This window comes from Ixodes scapularis, unplaced genomic scaffold (genome assembly GCF_016920785.2).
Source record: "Ixodes scapularis isolate PalLabHiFi unplaced genomic scaffold, ASM1692078v2 PGA_scaffold3__209_contigs__length_174095766, whole genome shotgun sequence".
Lineage (NCBI taxonomy): Eukaryota > Metazoa > Arthropoda > Arachnida > Ixodida > Ixodidae > Ixodes > Ixodes scapularis.
The window spans coordinates 126541197-126563229 of record NW_024609868.1 but is presented as its reverse complement, the minus strand read 5'-3'; the positions used below and the strand labels follow the sequence as shown (position 1 = coordinate 126563229).

General features: G+C 45.6%; 2 protein-coding genes across 7 annotated transcripts in view; one reads left to right on the top strand and one right to left on the bottom strand.

Annotated features, from left to right (window-relative positions):
- The window catches only part of LOC8031162 (protein zer-1 homolog), a 78442-nt gene extending 56409 nt beyond the window's left edge, over window positions 1–22033 (bottom strand). The window contains exon 1 of one of the 2 annotated variants that reach the window (XM_040213222.1): window positions 21985–22033. The gene's annotated coding sequence lies outside the window, so the exon portion shown is untranslated. Of the gene's footprint in view, window positions 1–8301; window positions 8597–21984 lie in introns of those variants that run through there. The other variant, XM_029995241.3, reaches the window with a different exon arrangement.
- LOC115329438 lies at window positions 11035–20855 on the top strand. Of its 5 annotated transcripts, XM_040501953.2 has the most exons (14): window positions 11103–11143; window positions 11375–11414; window positions 13803–14003; window positions 14061–14264; window positions 14379–14414; window positions 14489–14566; window positions 14622–14696; window positions 14811–14882; window positions 14996–15067; window positions 15181–15231; window positions 15486–15557; window positions 16361–16566; window positions 17248–17407; window positions 18571–20855. In XM_040501953.2, exons 3-14 carry the CDS (start codon window positions 13934–13936, stop codon window positions 18726–18728), a joined length of 1254 nt encoding a protein of 417 aa, XP_040357887.1. In that variant the 5' UTR covers window positions 11103–11143; window positions 11375–11414; window positions 13803–13933; the 3' UTR covers window positions 18729–20855. The 5 variants fall into 5 exon arrangements, with proteins under 5 accessions (XP_040069159.1, XP_040357886.1, XP_040357887.1 ...); XM_040213225.2 differs by lacking the exon at window positions 11375–11414 and having other exon boundaries at window positions 11035–11143; XM_040213223.3 differs by lacking the exon at window positions 11103–11143 and having other exon boundaries at window positions 11158–11414.

The window sequence follows — 22033 nt, the reverse complement described above, 5'->3', positions numbered from 1 at the left end:
CCAAGCCGCAGTTGCGTCAGTGTAGTTTCACCCTTCACCTAAAAGCTTACATTTGATGGGGTCCTCTTGAAACAATAAGCTGGTAGGTGTTACTAAAATTCCTGAAACATACACTAACCAGTTAAGAAATGGGTCGGTATCGAAAATGCCGCCACGCCAATTCTCAAAAAAATGTGTTAGCATTGTGCACTGCATTTCTATATAACAAAGCATGGTGAATGCAGCCTCTCGACACCTTTCTGCGGGGTGAACATTCCCGAAACCCCTCTTCTCCCGGGTGCAAGCAGATCAGTTTACTTAGCACGTGCATGAAGGACGTGCGCGCAATGCACGTAAAACAAACAGCCATTATGTTGTGCTTATTTATTCACCGCGAACGTGCTTAACTCTGCGGCAGATAGATCATGCGCATGCACAACCTGTACAATGTGAAGCATGCCAGATATGCCGCCGCTTCAGTGTTATGTATGTGGCAACTGAAGATCAAATCTATAGTGGTGCCGTTGCGAGAAGTGGCCTCGTTATTATCCATGCACAGCGTCAGTCTGTATTGAGACCACATGCGCTCTTGCACCCACTGGTTGGATCCGCCTCTAATGTTAACATTGCAGTCCCCCATGACGTTGAGCGGCATCGTATGTGTCCTACATTAGTTGGGCTGGCACACATGCATTGGGAAGCATCAGCCGTCGCACAAACGTTGAGATTAGTCGTGAGGTATTGTTCTACGGAGGTGCAGCGTGCGACTTAGGCGGCAGGAGCTTCCGAGGGCATTTAAAGCGCATACCCGCACGCACCCCCCCTTCCCCGTTGTTCTAGTAGCTCTTAGAGAGACGCACGGGCTGCAGCTATAGAAGTAGAAGACGAGAAATAAAGGAGGAGACTGGCTCGTGTCCTCAACCTGGCTGGTCCTGTTTCCTCGTTGCTCGCCGTACCCCTAAACACCCAACACAACACAGTGAAGTTCCTAGGCCACATCATAGACCAAACTGGGGTCCACCCTGATGACGACAAGCTCGTGGCAATCAGGGCAATGAAAACACCAGCCAATGTAAGTGAGCTGAAGAGTTTTCTAGGAATGATAAACTATCTCGGAAAATTCATTCTGCATTTAGCCCAAAAAGCACATCCTCTGACGGCGCTTTTGAGTTCAAAGAACGCTTGGGTCTGGGATTGTGAGCAACAGATGGCTTTTGACGCCTTGAAAGTAAAACTCACTTCAACCCCAATACTCGCTTTGTTTGATCCCAAGAAAATAACAGTGATCTCGGCAGACGCCTCATCATATGGCATTGGCGCAGTTCTGCGACAAAAACAGAGTGACGACACGTATCGTCCAGTCGCATATGCGTCAAGAACACTCAGCAACACAGAGAGGCGCTATGCTCAAATTGAAAAGGAAGGGCTGGCCGTGGTCTGGAGCTGTGAAAAGTTTTGTGACCTCATCACAGGATTGGAAGTCATCATCGAAACTGACCACAAGCCTCTGGTCCCAATTTTTTCCACAAAAAGTTTAGAAGACATCCCGCTGAGACTACAAAGCATGAAGCTACGCATGATGAGGTACTCATATGACATCAGACATGTTCCAGGTAAAGACCTCATCGCCGCTGACGTCTTGTCCAGACATCCTCTGGCTGAAGTCCCAAGCCATGAATTGGAAGAAGAGATCGACGCTTACGTTCACGGCATCAAATCCAGTCTCCCCGCTACTGATAAATGACTTCAGCAAATCCAGGAGGAACAAGAAAAAGATGTCACCTGTCAGCTCTTGACCAGATACTGTGCTGAGGGGTGGCCTACCAAGAACAATGCAGATCAGACGTGTAAGGACTTTTGGCAATACCGAACCGATATTTCTATGAATGAGGGGCTTCTAATGAAAGGCTCAAGGATTCTTGTGCCCCAATCCATGAGAGAAGACATCTTGAGTAAAATACACCACGGACATCAAGGCATCACTAAATGCCGGGCACGCGCACGCGAGTCTGTCTGGTGGCCTGGCATATCGGCTCAAATAGAAAACTTTGTCCGAGGGTGTCACCAGTGCATCCAAGAAACGAGCAACAGACGAGAGCCGTTGATGCCAACGCCTTTCCCTGAAAGACCGTGGCAACAAGTAGGCATGGACCTGTTTTACCTCGCAGGAAAATGGTATTTGCTTGTCACCGATTATTATTCTAGATTCCCAGAAGTTGCGCCGCTCACGAGTCTGTCAACAACATCCGTAATCAACCACCTCAAATCTATCTTCGCCAGGCATGGCACACCAGAAACTGTGTTCAGTGACAATGGCCCACAGTTTCAAAAGATTGACTCGTCAGAATTTTTTAAGTTTTCACAAGACTGGGGCTTCCACCATAAAACTTCCAGCCCGAAGTTTCCGCAAAGTAACGGCTTTGTAAAGTCTGCTGTCAAAATAATCAAGCGCAGTATGAAGAAGACCGATGACGCCTATCGCGCACTTCAGTCGTACCGAGCTACACCTCTCGAAAACGGCTACAGCCCCGCAGAGCTCCTGATGGGAAGGCGCATAAGGACCTCACTCCCTACAGTCAAATCTCGCCTAAATCCAAAGACTCCGGATCCCGATCTCCTCAAGAATTGGGAGCAACAAAGCAGGGACAAAGAGAAAATGAACTTCGACAGAAGGCATGGAGTACACCCACTTAAGCCATTGCACATTGGACAACGCGTGTGGGTCTCAGACCAAAGACAAACTGGTCACGTCACGTCGCCTTCAAAAGCGCCCCGTTCATACATGGTTGAGACCGACCGGGGAGTTGTGAGGAGAAATCGAGGACACTTGATTCCAATTCCCATTCCCACGACACATGCACAATCTGCACGTGAAGGATCATCCCTCGCTACCAATAACATGGCTTCCTTGCCTACAACATCTACAGGCCTTCCAACCACGCGGAGCGGAGTGGGCATACTGTAAAACCTGTCGACCGGCTAGGTTCCTAGATATTAAAAGGGGAAGATGTTCTAGTAGCTCTTAGAGAGACGCACGGGCTGCAGCTATAGAAGTAGAAGACGAGGAATAAAGGAGGAGACTGGCTCGTGTCCTCAACCTGGCTGGTCCTGTTTCCTCATCGCTCGCCGTACCCCTAAACACCCTACCAGACTTGGACGTAGTTCAACTACTCTACTCAAACTACTGTAGTTTAACTACCTTTCCGAGTAACTTGGTAACTTTCAATTACAACTTTACTTAAGTAATTAGTAATTTAATTTAACTACGTTTTTCAGGTAACTTCTACTCAAATTATTAACTACTCTCGAAATCTAAGCCTATTTTTTTTTTATAACAAAAGTTTGAGCGCAGAAGTAAATAAGACGTCAGCAGATGAAGTGGCCTTCCCAAACAAGGGGCCCCCTCACATTCCGTTCCCACGCACTTATACTCGGCAGCCGTAGAAACTGCATCACAGGCGTCCTAGGGCCAAGGAGGCGACGAGCAGACAAAACATAACACCGGCGCGCACGAACGCAGGCAGAGATGCTTAACAAGCCTTGGTCGGGTATTGACCTAATCTGGTAATGCACGCAGGCGCCACGCCTCCAGCTGCAACCGTGAAAGACGGGGACACTCCGAGCGTTGGTGTTGTTTTCATGTTGTCTGCCTTTAGTGAGTTCTGACTCAAGTGGTAGGCTCCACGGTAGGCGCCACTGGAATGACCTCGCAGCTGGGCGCCTGTTCTCATGGTCGCCTCGTCGTCAGTGCATACTCCCTTCCGAAGCCGGACTTCCCCGCGCACAAACGCAGACACGGATAATCCGTTCATGGGAGCACGTTCCCGCTTCCCGCTTGTTCATGTAATCCTTCGCGTCCTTCCGACCTTCCACGCCAGGGAGACCTCCTCTTTGTTGAAGACGTTGTACTTGTCACCCTTGGGAAATCCTTTTGTTGGACCCAACGTGACGTAGCATTAACATTGCAACGAGACGCGCAGTTGACGGTCAGGTGCACTCGCTCGGCGAACTCTCCAAACGTCGTGGGAATAAAGAGGAGCCACTCATAGCAATCTCAACTTGCCGAAGAAAAAAGCAAGAAGGAGGAGAGTTCGTTATCAAAGACCCTCTAGCCGAGGCAAGCCTTGCATATTTCTCCTGGACACCAAAGATGCCGGCACTCGCTTACCCGACCCTGCACAGCCTGCTTCTGAAATTGTACGCTGCCTTTGCATCCTGCACCACGGTGGAACGTCTGTTTAGCTTGACTGAGGACGTCATTAGAAAGAAAAGGGGAAAACTATCCGATAACAACTTTGAAAGACAATTGCTTCTGCGAGGGAATAAACAATTTTGGAGGTCATAAATTGACTGCATTTATTTCAGGCTCGCAGGGTTTTTCACTGATCAAAATTGCTGTTCCTTTTGCTGCCACAAAAATATAAAAGGTAACTTCGAAAGTAACTTCAAAGTAACTCGCTACTTTTTTGCAGTAGTTAGTAGTGTACAAAATTACTATTACAAAAGCGTAATTTCTACGCTACTCCAACTACTTTTGGCGTCGATATTCAGTAACTTTACTTAACTACCTTTTTTGAGTAATTTGTACATGTCTGCACCCAACACAACACCCGTCATTTGCTGATGCTTGCAGGTGTTTTGACAGCCGGTAGGTCTGTAGCGCCATCACGTGGCGACGTTGCAAACTTTACTTAGTCAGTCCGAACTAGTCCAAGGTCAGTGCTTGTACCAGGGCACTAACGCTAATGCATTAAAAATTACGACCACTCCTACACTGTGGAAATGAGCATGCGTCATCCGTGTGCTCAATTCATAAATAATGTGCTATCCGCGTTATTTATCATCTAGAAACGTGGATGGCAGATAACGGCTACTGGGTATACTGAGAAATCATTGTCTCAACTATGTGTGTGTGTAAATGGAGAAGGTAGCAGGTTTAAACGACTTTCACAAAGGGCGGATTGTGATGACCCGAAGGCTCGGAACAAGTATCTCGGAAACTGCAAAGCTTGTCAAATTTTTGCACGAGCTGCCGTCATTAGCACCTATCAAAAGTGGAGGAGTGGAGGTGAAACTGTAAGTAGACCCCGAGGCGTTGGACGCCCACACCTCATTAAAAAATGTAGAATGATAGGCTTCTCACTTGGTGAGGAAAAATAGGCAGCTACCTATGGCTCAACTAACGGCTGAATATAATGCAGGTAAAGTATGAATGTATCTGAGCACAAAGCTTATCAAACATTGTTGGATATGGGACACTGCAGAAAATTACCTTTGTGTGTGCCTCTGCGGACACAGCATCATCGTTGCTTATGCCAGAGTCCAACGAGAGCAACAAAGAGAAACTACCGACACCGACACGCCTCAAACATGAGCATCATACACATGAGGGTATCGCTGGCAGGCTTGCAATCACTCGTGCTTACTTCACGAACACCGAGAAACTGCAAGCCTGCCAGAGGTACAATCACGTGCATGCTGCATGTGTTTAAGTCTTGTCAGTGTCGGTTGTTTGTCGCTCTAGTGGGACTCTGGCGCTTTGACTCCAGTGGGCACATGAACATCCGAGTCTGAACCATGAAACAATGCATAAGAGCTGCCTGGTCGGATGAAACAATATCTTTTACGTTCGCCGATGACCGTGTAGGGGTATGCTGTCTTCCAGGCAAACAGTTGCTTGACACGCGTGCCGCTGGACGTACACAGGCTGATGGTGGCAGTATTATGCTTCGGGGGACGTTCTCATGGACGTCCCAGGGATCGGTGGTTGTTGTAGAGCACACTATAAAGGGTCGTTCACACTCTTGCAACCGATTACGACCGAAAGGAACAAGACCGGTTTTTAATCCTCTTACGACGTCTTAGGACCAGCTCCGCAGCAGCACGCCCGGTCCTAAGACGTCGCAAGAGGATTAAAAACCGGTCTTGTCTCTCTCGGTCGTACTCGGTTGCAAGAGTGTGAACGAGCCTTAAGCCTCTTGCAACGTCTTGGGACCGAATGCGCTGCAGCGGGGCTGGTCCTAAAAGATTGCAAGAGGCTTAAAAACCGGTCTAATCTCTCTTGGTCTTACTGAGTAGCAAGAGTATGAACGGGCCTTAAAAGCCCTGGACTATGTCAACATCATTGATGACCAGTTACATGCATTCATGGCTTCTATCTTCCCCACTGGAACTGGAATCTTATAACAGGACAATGCTCCATGTCGCAAAGAAAGAATTGTGCAGGAGTGGTTTGGAGATTATAATGATGAATTCTAGGTAATGTCTTTAACTCATCAGATATAAATCCTATTGACTGCATCTAGGGATATGATGGGGTGCCAGCTAAGAGCTCACAAACCACCTCCTCGTAATCTTCAGAAATTGTGAGACCTGTGCTTGCAAATCTTGTACAATCTGTCTCAGGCTACTTACCAAGAGCTTGTAGAATCCATGCCAAGACAGGTTGCAACTGCTTTGCATGTGAAAGGTGTATAAGCACGGTATTAAAGGGCCCATGAAACGAATTTTGGGCTGGAATAAATCAATTTATATTAGGATTTTACTAATAGCACGTTGTACAGTGGGCGAAAAGAAAAAAGGCAAAAAGTCAAAAGCCTGACTTTCGGTACGAAAATATGAAAACACAGCGGACTATTTCGTACTTCCTTCCCTTCGTAAGCCTTTTCACTGGGATACATCCGCGGTCCCCGCAGCGAGTCACCGGGCCCCCGCAGCGCGTCACCGGGCCCAAACGTATGTCACACGACACCAGACCCGACTTATTCCCTTCAAGCCTAAGCTGACATTGTAGTCGAAGCTACCTGCTTGCCGCACCAGTCAGCCGCCTCCCTTTCATCACCTGACCTCATTCTCTGCGCGTGGGTATGCGCGAGAAAGCGTGATCACGTGTCAAAAGTGTGGCTGGCCCAACGAGCACGTAGCTTCGCAGCACTATCAGCTTCGGGGTGACCGGGGTGGGGAAAGCAACTTGTGTTTGAAGTTTGAGCGACGCGTGCTAATCTTCTAGGGGGAGAATGGCAGTATCCGCATACACAAATGAAAGTCCAAGAAAGGGGGGAATCCCCCCTTTTCGTCTTCTTGAAGTGTTTGGTAGAATGCGCGATTTATGAGTTGAGGAGGAAAGCTAAACAGGAAAAAGTTGGAAAAGCGTTTCATGACCCCTTTAAGTAGGTGGTCATAATGTTTTGGCTGATCAGTGTAATGACCTCTCACCAAAACGATTCGTTCTTGGCCAACTGGTAACTAGGGCGAAGTTTAGATAGTGTATGTAGGACTTCATGACCCCATCAAGAGACATTTGCTAGGTAATATGCCTCAGGATTTTTGCTTGACTGTCAGCAGTCCACCTTTTTAGGAATAAGTGGTGCCACCTGACACAAAACGGGGTTCCAGTATTCTGGGGATGAAACAATGCACAGATTAGAAAGGAAGGGGAAGAAGCGCCATAGATATGTACTTGGGGCAAAGAGACAAGCTGCAATAGGGACTTTCGGGGTGCCCAATCTAGATCAGTGCAGCTCAGTACAGCCAACCGGGTCTTACTTTGTCGGTCAAGGGAGTGCCCCCGCTCGCTTGAGCACGTGTTCGCGTATTTTTATACCAGAAGCTCCTGAACCGGCGACCTTCGAAAATGGTCCATCGCTAAATCAGATGAATCGGATGCGGTCGCAATGGGCCAGGTTGTCTGACAACAAAGTGGGTACTCTGCTAGAGCACACCAACTGGCGAAAGTCGTGCGTCCGTCGACAGACTGATCGCTGCCGAGTGGTCGCGTGGCAGCCCCGCGTGAACGAAGCGACCGTCGGGTGCGAAGAAAGTTCACCGCGCCATCGCAACTGGAAGCTGTCCAGACAACTTGCGTCGATGAGGCCGACTAAACCAGTGTCGGCAAAACGCGCCTTACGCGGCCCACAACTACTATTACGGAGGTAAAAAAGAACGGAACGACAAACCTTCGCTGTCCCTCTGCCCAAACAATTCTGCAGCAGATCAACGCGGGCAGCGGCATCATAACAAATCGGAAGGTGGGACGGTCCCCGACGGATCGCCGGAGTCACAAGAAAACAACAGGCCGTGAAAAAGTCGTGGGATTGGACGTAAAGAAAAGCAGACCGCGTGCTGAGATCGGGTGCCCGTGCAAATGGGCATTCACAAAACTAAAAGAAAAGACGATTGCAACTGCCTGTCCACCCAGTACGGGCTGTGACGCAAATGACTGGTCAGATGCCCTACACGTCGCGCCGAGGTGAACGGGTACCTCTCACCGGCTGACAGTAGCTGACAGAAGTCGGGTGTCGGTAGGCAAGGGACCATACTCACCGATTCTTGAGTCAACGATCGTTTGAGGATCTGAGCTAGGGAGTCGGATTGGTGGATTCCAAGCGGTTGCGAGCGATGCCGAAGCGTGACCGACTCTAAAAGGAGCGATCGGAAGACCCTGGCAACGCTTTCATCGTCTCCTTTCGTGGGGGCTACTACGCTACGCGATACTTTAGCACGCTACCTGTAATACTGACGTAATTAGGTACACTGAAGACTCGGATGAGCTGATCCCAGCTGGGAGAAATAACGTGACTTCGGAGAGCACTCGTGCCGGTAGATGCCGCTGCCTGTTGGTGCGGAAGTTAGGGGCGGAAGTGACGGAAGTGCGGTCCATGACCGGAAAATTTCGTGATCATTTGTGTACTTCTTTCGTCGTAGACGTAAGAATTTGTTTTGGCTTTGCTTGAAGGTTCAGTGAGCAGTTATTTACATTAATGTAAGATTAACAGAGAGATTTTCTCAAATGAAGAATTAGTAAAACAAAAACCGAAACTGAGGAAAAAAAATAAGCTCTATATTTTCGAGATATAATCAATATAATCCTTATTCACACCAGCACCAAGACAAAGGAACGGGCAGGACTGACGCCAAACCAACGTTACTAAACCACTCAGTTGAGAAACTGCTATAGAGACTGCTCTGGAAAAGTGGCCCCGATCTTTCCTCGCGAACCGAGCTAATGGCGAACGCAGCGCCGCCATTTCTCCCACAGCGGCCACTCGATAACCGCACGTTACTTCTATTTTTGGCTTTAATCGGCCATTTTGGCGCCGAAACAGAAACAGTGGAAGAAGGGTGCCATCCCCGTCTCCCCAGCGGACACGCCGCGACTTTCTAGTGAAGTTAAAATGCACCTAGGTCGGGACGCGCTACCTGAAAGCACCGCTGAAGCCATGGCTGTATAAAAAAAAAAAAAAAAAAAAAAAAAAAAAGCTTTACGCGCTTTTTATTTTGTACAGTCAAACCCATTTATAACGAACAGCAGGAAACGCTACGATCAGTTCGATATAGCAAGTAGTTCGAAATAGCCAAAACCATTTACAACGAACTTCCACGATGCGTTCGTTGTAAGGCGAGAGCTTCTCGTTCTTTCCCATCTCTTCACTTCCGCCTAATAACAACGCGCTGTTAAGTTGGTTTTTTTTTTTTTTTTGCATGCGTACAGAGTTTGTTTTTTTAGCTTATCTCCTCTTCTAAATTGACTCTCTTCGTGGGCAAACGCTTTAGGATGAAAAGCTTTTTTATTTTTATTTTTTTCAGCGTTCGTGCAGAGTATATTTTTTAGCTTTCTCCCCTTCTGAATCACTTCTCTTCACTCAAGTTTAATAGCAACTTGAGCTTTTGGAATTTCCTTTCTTTCCTACCTCCTTTTCGGGGGAAGGGACAGGCTATAGAAGGCGATTGTTTGTGCGTTTTTGGAAGTCTTCCCGGGGGGAAAAGTTCGATATAGTCAATATGTGTTTCGTTATAAAAAGTACTTTTTACATGCATTTTTATTTAAATGTTACGTGAGTTCGATATCGACAATAATGCGCAGTACGTGGGTTCGTTCTAAACGGGTTTCACTGTACTATACTCCAATAAATTTCATACAAAAATATCTTTTCCGTTTGTTTTTACGCAAAAACATTCTTTCTAAAAGCTCAATGTGACCACGTAGTACAGACAATGATAAAGAATAGCGCTGTTGTCGTATTTAGCTCGGTCTCGGTGAACGCCAGCGGCCCAGGTTTCGACGGCGAGTTTCCCAACTGAGTGTTTTAGTAACGTTGCTCCAAACCGAACAACTCTTTTTGACTATGACTGAGAAGGATTCTACGTGGATTATCTCTGGGAGGGGGGAGAAAAAACACGTTGAGGGCCGTTTGACGTCCTTCCCCTCCTTCGTTTCCCATGAATGTCGAGCAGAAATGCTTGACTGGTACCCAGACAACACCAAACGTCCCTCGGACGTCCTAAAAACGTGCGAACGTCCCACGTCCCATTGCCGACGTCCTGCGGACGTCCCACGGATGTCCGGGGCGGCATAATCCGGAACACGTCCCAGCGCGACTGTGATCAGGACACGCTTTTTCTTTTTTTTTTTTTTTTTTTTTTTTTTTGACGATTACAGCACCGGCTTCACGCACTGTCACCGCACAAGATCGTGGCTCGTATTGCAATCGTCGCTTTTGGTTCAGCCGTTAGAAAAATCAGTTTCAAGTTATTTTGGGTTTTGATCATCCGCGCTTGCCGTACAGTCGGCGTACGCGCCCCTACAAATTGCACCGCCCTTTCTCCGCAATAAATGTGCCGGCGTGCAACCACGGCGAACGGAGGGAGCCAAAAACAGAAAAAGCGACCTATCGTATTTCTTGAGTCTTGTCGCCAACAGAATCACTCGCGTTGCTTCGCAGACACACCAAGAGCAAGAGCGATAGTAAAAAGCCTAAAGGCAGCTCTTTTAAATTCTCAGGCACACAAGAACAAAAATTATGTTAAAAAATGAACCGCTTTAAATACATTCGAAAGCGGAACTATGGCGAAACCGAAACGGTCCTAAAACTCGGTTGGTTTCTATTTTTAATTTCACAATCATTTTTATACCATATATTTATATATTTTTACAAATTATTTTTTTAATAAAACATAGATAATTACATTAGTGAAATTAAGTAATTCAGGCAGAGCTTTCAATCGCCACCGCTGTGCAATCATCATCATCATTAATAGCATGCGCGCGGGAAAGCTGCAGCCCTGGCAGCCCTACAGCCGACTACAGCCGGGAGTCCGGAGTGCTGCCGTGCTGCCGTGCTACTGCGCTAACCTGACAACTCACTAGCCACCATGGCTGGAGGAAGTAAGTATGATTTAACGTTTTGTTTGGAGCGACAGTCGGGATTTTTACCAAACCGGTCCCCTGATCCGCCACAGCGGTATTGAGGCTCGCGCTCCCCCTTTGAAGCAGCGCGCGGCCAGAGGGCTACCGCGCTCGCAATAGCCAACAGTAACGCTTTGCTAATACTCCGTATTATGTGACATGACTTTAGGCCGAGTAATGAAAGTGTTACAACATTTCCATCGTTCGCAGAGCTTGGCTGTTGCAAGACAAGGCGAACCACTCGAAGATCGTAAATATGGACAATATGGCTGCTCTACCCAGAACAACAGCTTATCGGCGCGTTCGTCGTGCGGCGGAAAGCGATCTCAAACTTATACTGTCAGTTAGTAGAGAAAATGCAATGTGCTCAGCTGAAGCTTTGGATGAGGCTTCTGTAGAAAGGCCCGCTGGGTCGCCGGAACTAGTTGCAGGAGCGCCGCAAAAACACGCGGGATCGCCGGAACTAATTGCAGAACCATCACGTCTCTCGTATCAGCAAGATGTCCCGACAACGTGCTGTTTTTCTGAGACTGTGCCTGATACTCCGGAACCGGTCTTCGGTGCAAGCGCCATTCACTCGAGACGAGGCGTCCCTGTAGATTCGGAAGGCTTGCCTTACAGTCGTGAACACCATTTAGAAAGAGACAATCGAAGGAATGTCGAGTTGGATGAATTGTCTGAATCAGAGGAATCCGACGTTTCACGTTTCAAGGAAAAGCTGCGGCGGTGGAGCGTAGAGGGGGCTGTTCCTCATGATACCGTTACAAAGCTCCTGAAGATACTGCACTCGCATTCTTGTTTCTCAGACCTCCCAACATGTGCCAGGGCACTTTTGTCTACACCAAGAGTCACTGATAATGTGAGGCCCATGGATTCCGGCCATTACTGCCATTTAGGCTTGAGTGAGGGGCTCAGGGCAGCGCTGCAACCTGTGTGCAATATACCAGATCCAATAATCCTTCATGTGAATGTAGATGGACTACCATTGACGAAAAGCACGCGGGATCAGTTCTGGCCCATTCTCTGCCAAGCTGCTAACTGTGCAGGCAGTGACCCATTTCCAGTTGGTGTCTATCATGGCCAGTGTAAGGCTCTTCAGTCAAATGTCTTCCTTAGTCCGTTTGTGTCTGACCTGAAAGGTGTTCTCTCTGAAGGTGTTGCTATTGGCAACAGGGTCTTCCGAGTGCAAGTTGGAGCAATAATCTGCGACGCGCCTGCCAAGTCATACATTCTTGGCACCAAAGGGCACAGCGGCTACTTCAGTTGCTCAAAGTGCACGACTGAAGGAGAATTTGTGCGGGGACGAATGTGCTTCCCTGATCTTGATGCTCCATTACGAACAAATGCCAGCTTTAGGCGTGCAGAGCAAGAGGACCACCACATCATGGAAACTATCTTAAAAGAACTTCCCATAGATATTGTTGACCAGGTGCCACTTGACTATATGCACCTCATCTGTCTGGGTGTTGTGCGCAAGCTTGTACTCCTTTGGCTGAAAGGTGATAAAACCTACCGCATTGGAAGTGCATCAAGAGATTCTGTGTCGGGAGCTAACATTGAAATGAGGCACTATGTGCCATCAGACATGTCTCGGAAGCCACGCAGCTTGTCCGACATTGATAGGTGGAAAGCGTCAGAATTTCGCTTGCTTGTTCTTTACACGGGGCCAGCGGTGCTGAGGTCAAGGATCCCCAAGCCTCTGATGGACAACTTCATGACACTTCACTGTGCAGTCACCATACTTTGCAGCCCATTACTCTGTAGAGAGCACTTAGGGTATGCAGAAAGGCTCTTAAGGCATTTTGTTGAGACCTACATAACACTATATGGTAGACATGCAGTCTCTCACAATGTTCATGGCTTGATTCATGTGGCAAGCGACGTAAGAGTTCATGGACCTCTTCACAACTATAGTGCTTTCCCATTCGAAAATTACATGCGTAAACTCAAAAGCTATGTACGCAAACCAGAAAGGCCCTTGCAGCAAGTCTACAATCGAATCGTAGAAGAACGATTTTTGGTTGCATCTCCTGCTGTCAACACTGGAGAGTCGGCAGCATCGACTCCACCCGTCTCCTCTGTCTCCCTTGGAGGAGAAAGTTTCAAGCTGACAGCAAGGCATGAAGGTCGACCATTGCCGCTCGGATGCATTGGACCTCAGTACAAGACCGTGACGTTTCCTGCTGGCATCACCATCAAAACAAACAAAAAAGACTGCACTTGCATGTTAAAAGACAAGAGTATCATCAAGGTTGAAAACATTGCACGCACTGCAGTGAACTATCAACCAGTGTTGGTTGGAAGGAGGTACCAGAGTCTAGAAGACCTTTACAGCTATCCCTGCAGTTCATCATTGCTGAACATCTTCCTTGCATCTGAACTGTCTGACATTCACTTCTGGCCACTTTCAGAAATTGCAGTGAAATGTGTGAGACTCCCATTGGCAAACAAATTTGCCGTTATTCCAATGGTGCACCTACAGTGAAATTTTTTTATGGCTGCTTGTTTATTAATAATCTAGTTTATGATATTGTTTGTAGATGAACTGGACAAGCTAGTTCGGTTTTAGTATGCTGCATTAAAGAGGGAAAAATAACTCGGTGGACATGCAAATGCTTGCCTTTCCTGCTTCGCTCAGGTGACAAGTTTGCTATTGTAGCATTTCCTGAAGAAGATCACAGCTTGGCCATTATTCACAAAACATGGCTCGTTGAAAGCACTGAAACGACATTTTGGCCTAAGGAAAAAAATCCTAACAAGCGTCGTCGAATGACAATCGAAGGCGTCAAACCACAAGACAGTTGGATGCAGGTCAAATGCCTGATCAAGGACTGGGCTGGTAAGTGCTTTTTTGCTCTAAATTCTTTCCAGTTCTCAATGCGTAAATTTCTTTCAGACACATATGAGAAGGCGCTGGAGAAACTTCAGGCTCTGGAGTATACGTCAGACTTCACTAGTGAAGAAGAGCTAGGTCGTGGCAAGCGAAAACGCCGTCCGACCTTTCCTTTTGACTATGATGACAGCACCGACACTACAGGTTCCGACGATGAATATGAACCACCAAAACCACCCACGCCACCCCAGCCACGGAAGAAAACAGGTATGGCATCGTGCATTGTTGGCGATGCTCTAGGACGGTTGAAAAAAAATAATTCTTTGAAAACATCTAGTGTAACTTCAAACGGCTTACTACCAACTATTCCTCCTTTTCCAGGTGCCAACTTCTCTAAGTCACCTCTGCATCACTCTGGTGTGTATACCTTATGTCTCTTCAGTGCATGTTCAGGTACATGGATTGAGTAAGTGTGACTATTTCCTCTGCAGCCCTGTACGAAACTGTCACGTCCCAAGCCACATCCCAAGCACGTGCCCAGTCTTCACGCATGCAGCCACAGTACATAGGTAACTGCTTGTGCACAAGGTGAGTGTTCTGTAGATAATTTAATTTTGATTCCAGGTCTCGACAATGTCCAGCTTGTACACGCATCCCACACGAACAGGATGATGTCCAGCCCGAGCATCCAGCCTACAGGTAGATCTTGCAGCTAAAGTTATGTTTTATGGATTCGACTCCTTTCTTTCTCACATGTTCTTGAATTTCCTGTTAACATTCAGCATTTTGTAGAGAATCTGTTTTCAATTTCAGGTGATGACTTGGGTCCACCAGTGCACACACCATATGCGAACATTTTGCCCCATTCAAGTATCCAGCCCACAGGTAGATCTTACAGCGGAAGTTGCATTTGATGGATTTGACACATTTTTTTCTCGCATGTTCTCGGATTTTCTTTAACATTCGGCATTTTGTAAAAAAACTCTTTTTGGTTTCAGGTGTCCACAGCGTCCCCCCAGTGCACACTCTATACAAGAGCAGGACACCTCACTCAAGCATCCGGCCTGCAGGTATATCTTGCAGCTTAAGTGGCATTTGATAGATTTGACTCATTTCTTTCTCACCTTTTTTAAATATTTTTATAGCATTCAGCATTTTGTGCAAAATTGCTTGTCAATTTCAGGTGCCAATGATGTCCCTCTAGCGGCGGCAACACTGTGGCAGCAACACCACGGTGAGTTTTATTTTGTGAATGCTAAAGTTTTCATATCCTTCGAAATAACATCAAAGCTGAGAACTGTTATGTACTGACTGACAGACTGGCGCTTATCAGCTCGTGGCCACTCGAGGAGCGTGGGCACTGAGCGCTCGAGGCTCGGGGTGCGCGGGCTGACGAACGCCGGGCTCCGAATTGATTAAACCGATTTGACCAGTGGTCTCCTGTGAACCGACTCGATGTAACAAGAACAGCATTTTATAAAATTTCAGATGCACCTGTAACCCCTATGAACATGTCTCACCCTGGCACTGGACGGGTAAACACAGATGCACAGGTGCCTGGTATGTAATATCTATTTAGATCTTCAATCAGAAACAAATTTTGCGATAGTGGTTTCTGGGCTTCTACTTCTTATGCTACGTGCATGACAAAGACGATTCGGAAAAGGTATTGTGTCTAGAAACGTTTTTTTCTAATGAGTGTGAGTTGTCGTGAGGGGCATGGCTTTCCTAAAACATACAATATATGTCAGGAGCAGTATTTATCTTAGTGTTTTTATTTAAAGAGGCACTAAGGTGGTTTCTGAATAAGATTGTTCTTGATGTTATTTTATAGGTGCCAGTTAATAAATATATCCAGTGCCAAATTACGAAACTGCCTATGTATCTCGAGGCAACAGAAATACATGCATACTATACACACTAGAGCAATGAAAACACTTGAATGTGTGGAGATTTTGACTGTTTGTACTATTATAGTTTGTTTTGAAAAGAAGTCCGATCCACACGTTCAGAAATCACGCCACTCGTTGGCTGCACGAAAAGCCATCGCTAGCAATTGGCTGACAAGCGCCCCTTGTTGGCTGCCTCACAATAATATTCATCTCAGAGAAGGGGGCGTGTAACAATCTTTAATCGTGTTTTTAGTAGGAAAATGGGCCACGCCTGATTGTGTAATTTCGGGTTTTCAGAACGCTTGGAGCACTTAGATTGAGTTATTGTCACTAAAGAACTCTCAGAAACTGCTTTCATACTCCTTTAACTTTGCTATATCACGGAGAGTTACTATTTCATGTTATGTCAACAGTTCTGCAATGAGGATGCTACTGTGGCTGCAAGATGGAGCTCTGTTCTGTCCATTTCAGTGTTTATGGAAAGGATCCTGTTGGCACTGAATTCCATCAAGGTGACACAGCAGACCCACTCCGAGTACTTTAGCTTGCTGCTCAGAAACACCGAAGATGCCCCACTTGATCCAGAGGGCCTGCCGGACTTGCCTTTTTCTACAGTACAGGACTTCGTGCACTTTGACAAAGAGCTGGAGGTCGACAAGAGAGCAAGACTTCGTATGGTAAATGATGGTTATTCTAAACTAAGCTCTGTATTTTGCATCTATGCATGATTGAACTTTTTTTTTTGTTATGAGCAACTGTATTTTTGGAACTCCACCTTGTAAATATTCAGGTGATAAAGGTTTCCTTACCAGGTGCCAGAGTTCAGTTACAAGCATAGCTTATAATAGAACCTCATTAGATGCATGAACACAATTTCGTGTTAGTAATCACATTTCATGACTGAATTCCTGAACAGGTACTTCAGTGTTGTCAATAAAATCTTATTTTTTAAGTTTAGATATACCTAACTTTAATTTGCATCATGTGTATATGTCGGTCACTCTTACAGTACCGAGAAGGCGAGTCAAAATTGGGCGGAAATGATCTCATAGTGCCCATACTTCTAAGCATGTGGTTTTGTTTCTAAGATTTATGTGCATCCGTAGGGAAGATGTTCCTGCTATGCCATCAAAATCGATATCTCAACATAGCTATTAGAACTACGGCACATTTTGAAAATTTTTCAGTGTTTTAACAATGTGAATGCTTTATGTGCCAGTGGTGATAAAACGCTTGAGAACCACTATGCTTATGAAACCACACTAAGATTGTGATATGCTTAAAATTCTAAATGAGTTAGTAGTTTAATGTTAGCCCATATTTCTGATCTGATTGCTGTTTTGATTCTTTTTTACCAGAGACAACACATGTTAGTTCAAGGAGGTGATACACCTAAAGAACGGACCACCCGAATTTTGAGAAGTATACTATCTTCAAGTGTCGCAGCCGAGTACAGCTGGTGTGGCGCCAAGGGAAAACACAAGTTTTCTGATCTCAACATCTGCAAGCTCCTGTGCAGTAAGTTAGATATCTGAACCTGCACAAGTGCAATTCTTAGTATGTACTGAAGTCTAATATAAAAGAATAGTGCAAAACCTTTTTGGAAAATTTGGTATATAACTTGATATAAGAGTGTAACAAATGAAATAATTAGAGCATATTTTCCAGTGTGTAAGTCACTTTTTTTTTCCCAGTGTTACATTGATGTTCTTATACAGCAGAGCAGTTTATAACAGGCACCTGCACTTGTCCCGCCACCAACCACCGAAGAAAAAAAGACATGTTCTTATTTCTTTAAAATGGTACACAGTAACGGTCCTAGATCCATGAGACGTAGCCTTCAGGTACCGTGGATCGGCTTTTCCACATAATGCCCGGGAATGTGATGGCTACCTGTAGAAGGGTTTTGTATCATTTCATAGATGCACGTTTCACTGACAACTTTTTATTGACACACATTTCATTGGCACTGCTTACACAAAGCACATGCCGCTGCATCATCTAGCTGTTCTGGCTACTTTGAGCACCAGTTTTTATTTAGAAGTAGTGCTTGCAACTAGTTTCTGTTCATGAGAGTAGTACCAGTTACTAGCATCTTGAGCTAGTCACTTACTATTTCGCTAGGTGGATTGCATTGGACTTTTGGCTTTATTTTGCTGATTCCGGCAAGCTAGGCTTTCTAACAGACCACGTTGCGCACTGTCATCCCTTGCTTCACTCCGCTTGGGAGTTTAACATCCCCTCCGGCTCCCGCCTTTGGTAAGCCTGTTTGGAATCGCCGAAGGCTTAGCCGGCTAGGATAGTAATGGGGATGGCGGAAACAGAATGTCGGCAAAGAGGCTCCGCTTTATTACATGCCAACAACATCCAGGCCACCAAAGAAGTACATGCAAGGCTATGTCGCGAAGAAGAGGCTGTCGAAGGATCTGTCAATGAAATAGCATTCGATGAACTGATTGCTACTGCTGTAGAGTGACGCAGGCACATCAAAACAAATTTGCTTCAAGGGTTGTGTTTCTCATTTGGTTTGTTTGCAAGAATAATGAAATTGGTTCCTGCTTATGCATACTTCGCCTGAAGTTGTTGATATGGCAGTTAGCTTGACTGCATAATGCAGCTCACATTTTTTCTGCCAGTCTAAAATATCTTGCTGAACTTGACAACAACTTTTTTATATGCAGGCACCCTCACCTACCGTCAAAACTTGGAAGAAGCCAAGGCAACTAAGAAGGACATAGAAAAAGCAGGCATGTCGTGGCTCCGTCATGCTGCTGAGCGGGCAGCGGCAGAAAAAAAGTCCATGGGAAGGAAGGACGGCACACCATTTACACTAGACTAAGAAATCACTTCAACAGGGCAGCCCTTTGAAAGGAACTATGCAAGTCTGTTTCTTAACGTTTTGCACTACAATTTGCAACGGCGGTGCCCGCAGGGAGTGTGGTAATGTATCTGGAGAGCTACATTTTCAAAGAAACAACCTAATTGAGTAAAAGTTTAAAAGTCTGAATGCTTTTCTCTACATATGGTGTTTGCTTGCTTATGGCACACATCTGATTGTTGCAACAGCTGATAAACTGCAGCAGCAGTTCACAAATAAAATACTCGCATAGCATTTTTGGTTTGGAAAAGACCGTCTGCTTTGACCGAGGGGGCCGTATGTCGGCTGTTTCACCAGTCAGACTTGTGACGTTAGGCGAATGCTGCAGATAAGGAGAAGACATTCCTATTTTTTAACTTTCTTCTCAGGTAAAGCCATTCATTGAAATTTGGATGGAAAATTTCACCACCTACGGATACCAGTGTCGTAAATTGTAGCACAGTACATTAAGACAACAATTTATACAGTTCCTTTGAAGTGCCCTGTATGTAAGATGTGCACCAATATTTTTTTGGCAATTCACTATCGATTCAATATTCTAACAGCCATTCTGGCATTTCAGTTTTGTGATACTTTATACAAGATGTATTTGTCACACTTGTTTACACTACTCTTTTCTATGCAGTTCATGCATTTTTTCCTGTATTAAGCAAGTTCAGAGTCACTGATGTCACTTGCTTTTAGTATAAATTTAGCTATTCAGTGCTCGACTGCTATTGTAGACTTTGTGCATTATTTAATGTAGATGTCTGGTCTTGCTGACCTTGGTCACATGGCAATATTTTTTCTAGATTTTGCCAAAGTAATTCTTTTGCACGACTTGCATACAATCATTATACACTGTTGGCCCCTAAGCTGAAAGGGGGTTAGTCATTTTTACTGGCATTACTGTCCTGCAACTTGCATTTTTAGTACTTGGCATGTACTGCTTCTATGCCTTGCCATAACTGTATTTCAGTTTTAGATAATGTGTTATTTTTTTTATAATTAACAACTCTAGTGCAATACTGTGATAACATATTCTATGTTTCTGCACTTCAAAGGAAATGTTTGAGTGATATGCAGAAGTAAGCATTCTAGTGAAATACTGTGATAATATGAGGGGGCATCAAAACGTTTCTGAACTGGCATCCCTGAACAAAAACAAAACAAGTACAGCAGTGTGACACTTCCTGACAAGCTTGCAGTCTGTGCCGAAATTTACTGTGCAGGGCGAGAGTGATCTCTAGCTGTGCTTGTTTGTTCAGCAGGGATTTGCAACTTTCTCACCGTGAAACACAAATGAAAAACTCAAACCACGTCCATACATCATTTTCTGTGAAAATTGAGAAGAACACATTAGAAACTCAGAAACTCCGTCAGCAAGCATTCGGTGACTGATCTAGGTTACACAAATCTGTGAGTGGCATGGACATTTTAAGTGAGGCTGAGAATGGCTTGAAAACAATGAATCAAGAGGATGCCCTCCAACAAACCTAACATTTAAAAATGCAGAAAAAATCCTCGTTAATTCAGTAACACTTTCTGAGAACGATTTCGGACATTGCTGAACAACTCGACATTATTTATGGTTCAGCAATATCCTAAATGCGCTTCCGACGGTCTTCGTGAAATAACATAGATTTTTTTTCGGCATTCTGAAATGTTATGTTTCTCGGAGGGCATTCTCTTCATCGTCTCCAAGGAATTCTTGGCCTTGCCTAAAATGTCCATGCCACTCACTTATACATGTTTTTACTAAATCATGGTCACCAAATGCTTGGTGAGGAGTGTGTGGTATTTTGACATGTTCTTCCCAATTCTCACAGGAAATTTGATGTAAACGTGCTGTTTGAGCTTTTTATTTGCCTTATGCAGTCAGAAAGTTGTGAAATACCTTTTAAACAAACAAGCATAGCTCGGAATTCATTTTGTCACCACACAGTGACTGGCAAGCCTGCTAGGAAGGGTCAGGTGTGTCGCACTGTGGTGCTGCATTTTCTTTTTGTTCAGTGGTGGCTGTTCAGATACTTATTGATGCCACCTCATATGTTATTTCTCTGTCTTTGCTTTTTACATTGAAATAATAAAGCTTTATTTGTTTCGAGACTTGTGTGGTCTTATCCCACTGTAGTGTAAATTAGTACACCAGTATGAAAATATACAATGTCCTATATATGTCCTGATATAGTCCAGGAAACATCCTTTCCTGGACATCCTGAGGACGTCCTTTGGTGTTTCACTTCGGATGTCTTCTGGACATTATTCGGACATCCGCAGGACGTCCCTAATGTCCCAGTCGGGACATCCTTTGGATGTCCAGCGGATGTCTGTGTGTTGTCTGGGTAGGCACTTACCAGCCCTATTTTTCACAGTAGAAGATAACACAGAAAAGGTACGCAGAATGCATCAGAAAAATTAAGAGGAAACGTTCAAGAGGGGCGAGAAAACGTCGAAATCAAAACCGCAAATCATAGGCAGAAAATTTCTAGCTCAAAGGGAAGCGAGAGTCGCACCAGCCGCATCAGCAACATAACGGCGGCCTTAAAGCGTTTTTACAGCGGAGCTGTTAATTAAAGGCTAGTTTCCTCAGGGTCGTGTCCCCCGCAAAGAAATGTTGACACATAACTATGGACAGCTACCGCCATCTATGAGCGACGGTGGCAACCAGACAACCGGTTTACCAAACCGCTGCGGGAAAAATGGTCGCATCGCGATCGCCATTAGCTCGGTTCTCGAGTACTAGAGCCAAGGAGGATGAAGGGTAGGAGAGGGCATGGCGTCAACTGCTCCCTTGACTTAATGCAATTAAATGCAAAGGTGCAAGCGAGCTGGACAAGAATGGCGAAAATAATCCCTGGAGAAGGGGAACAAGAGGGACAAAGGACATACACAAATCTCCAAACACAGCTAGGTGACTTTTGCGCAATCGAAAAAATCTGCCTGGTCTGGGTATCGAACCCGGGACTTCTCCATTACAGGTGGAGAGCTCTACCAGCTGCTACCGACTGAGCTAACCAGGGGTTAGACGTCAGTAGAGCAAACGGGTTTTATCAGCCGCCACCAGTCTAACACCAACAAGAGTTAGAGTGGCGGCGGCTGATAAAACCCGTTTAACCCGTTTGCTCTACTGATGTGCAAGCGTGAAACGGACTATGTACTCAGCGTGTCACTGTTACCGCGAACACGACGTTGTTTGCAGTAGAAAATGGTATTATATAGTTGCACAAAATTTTACCTAATAGACGTTAGTGGCTAGGGTGACCACCTTCCCGCTAGCGCTGACC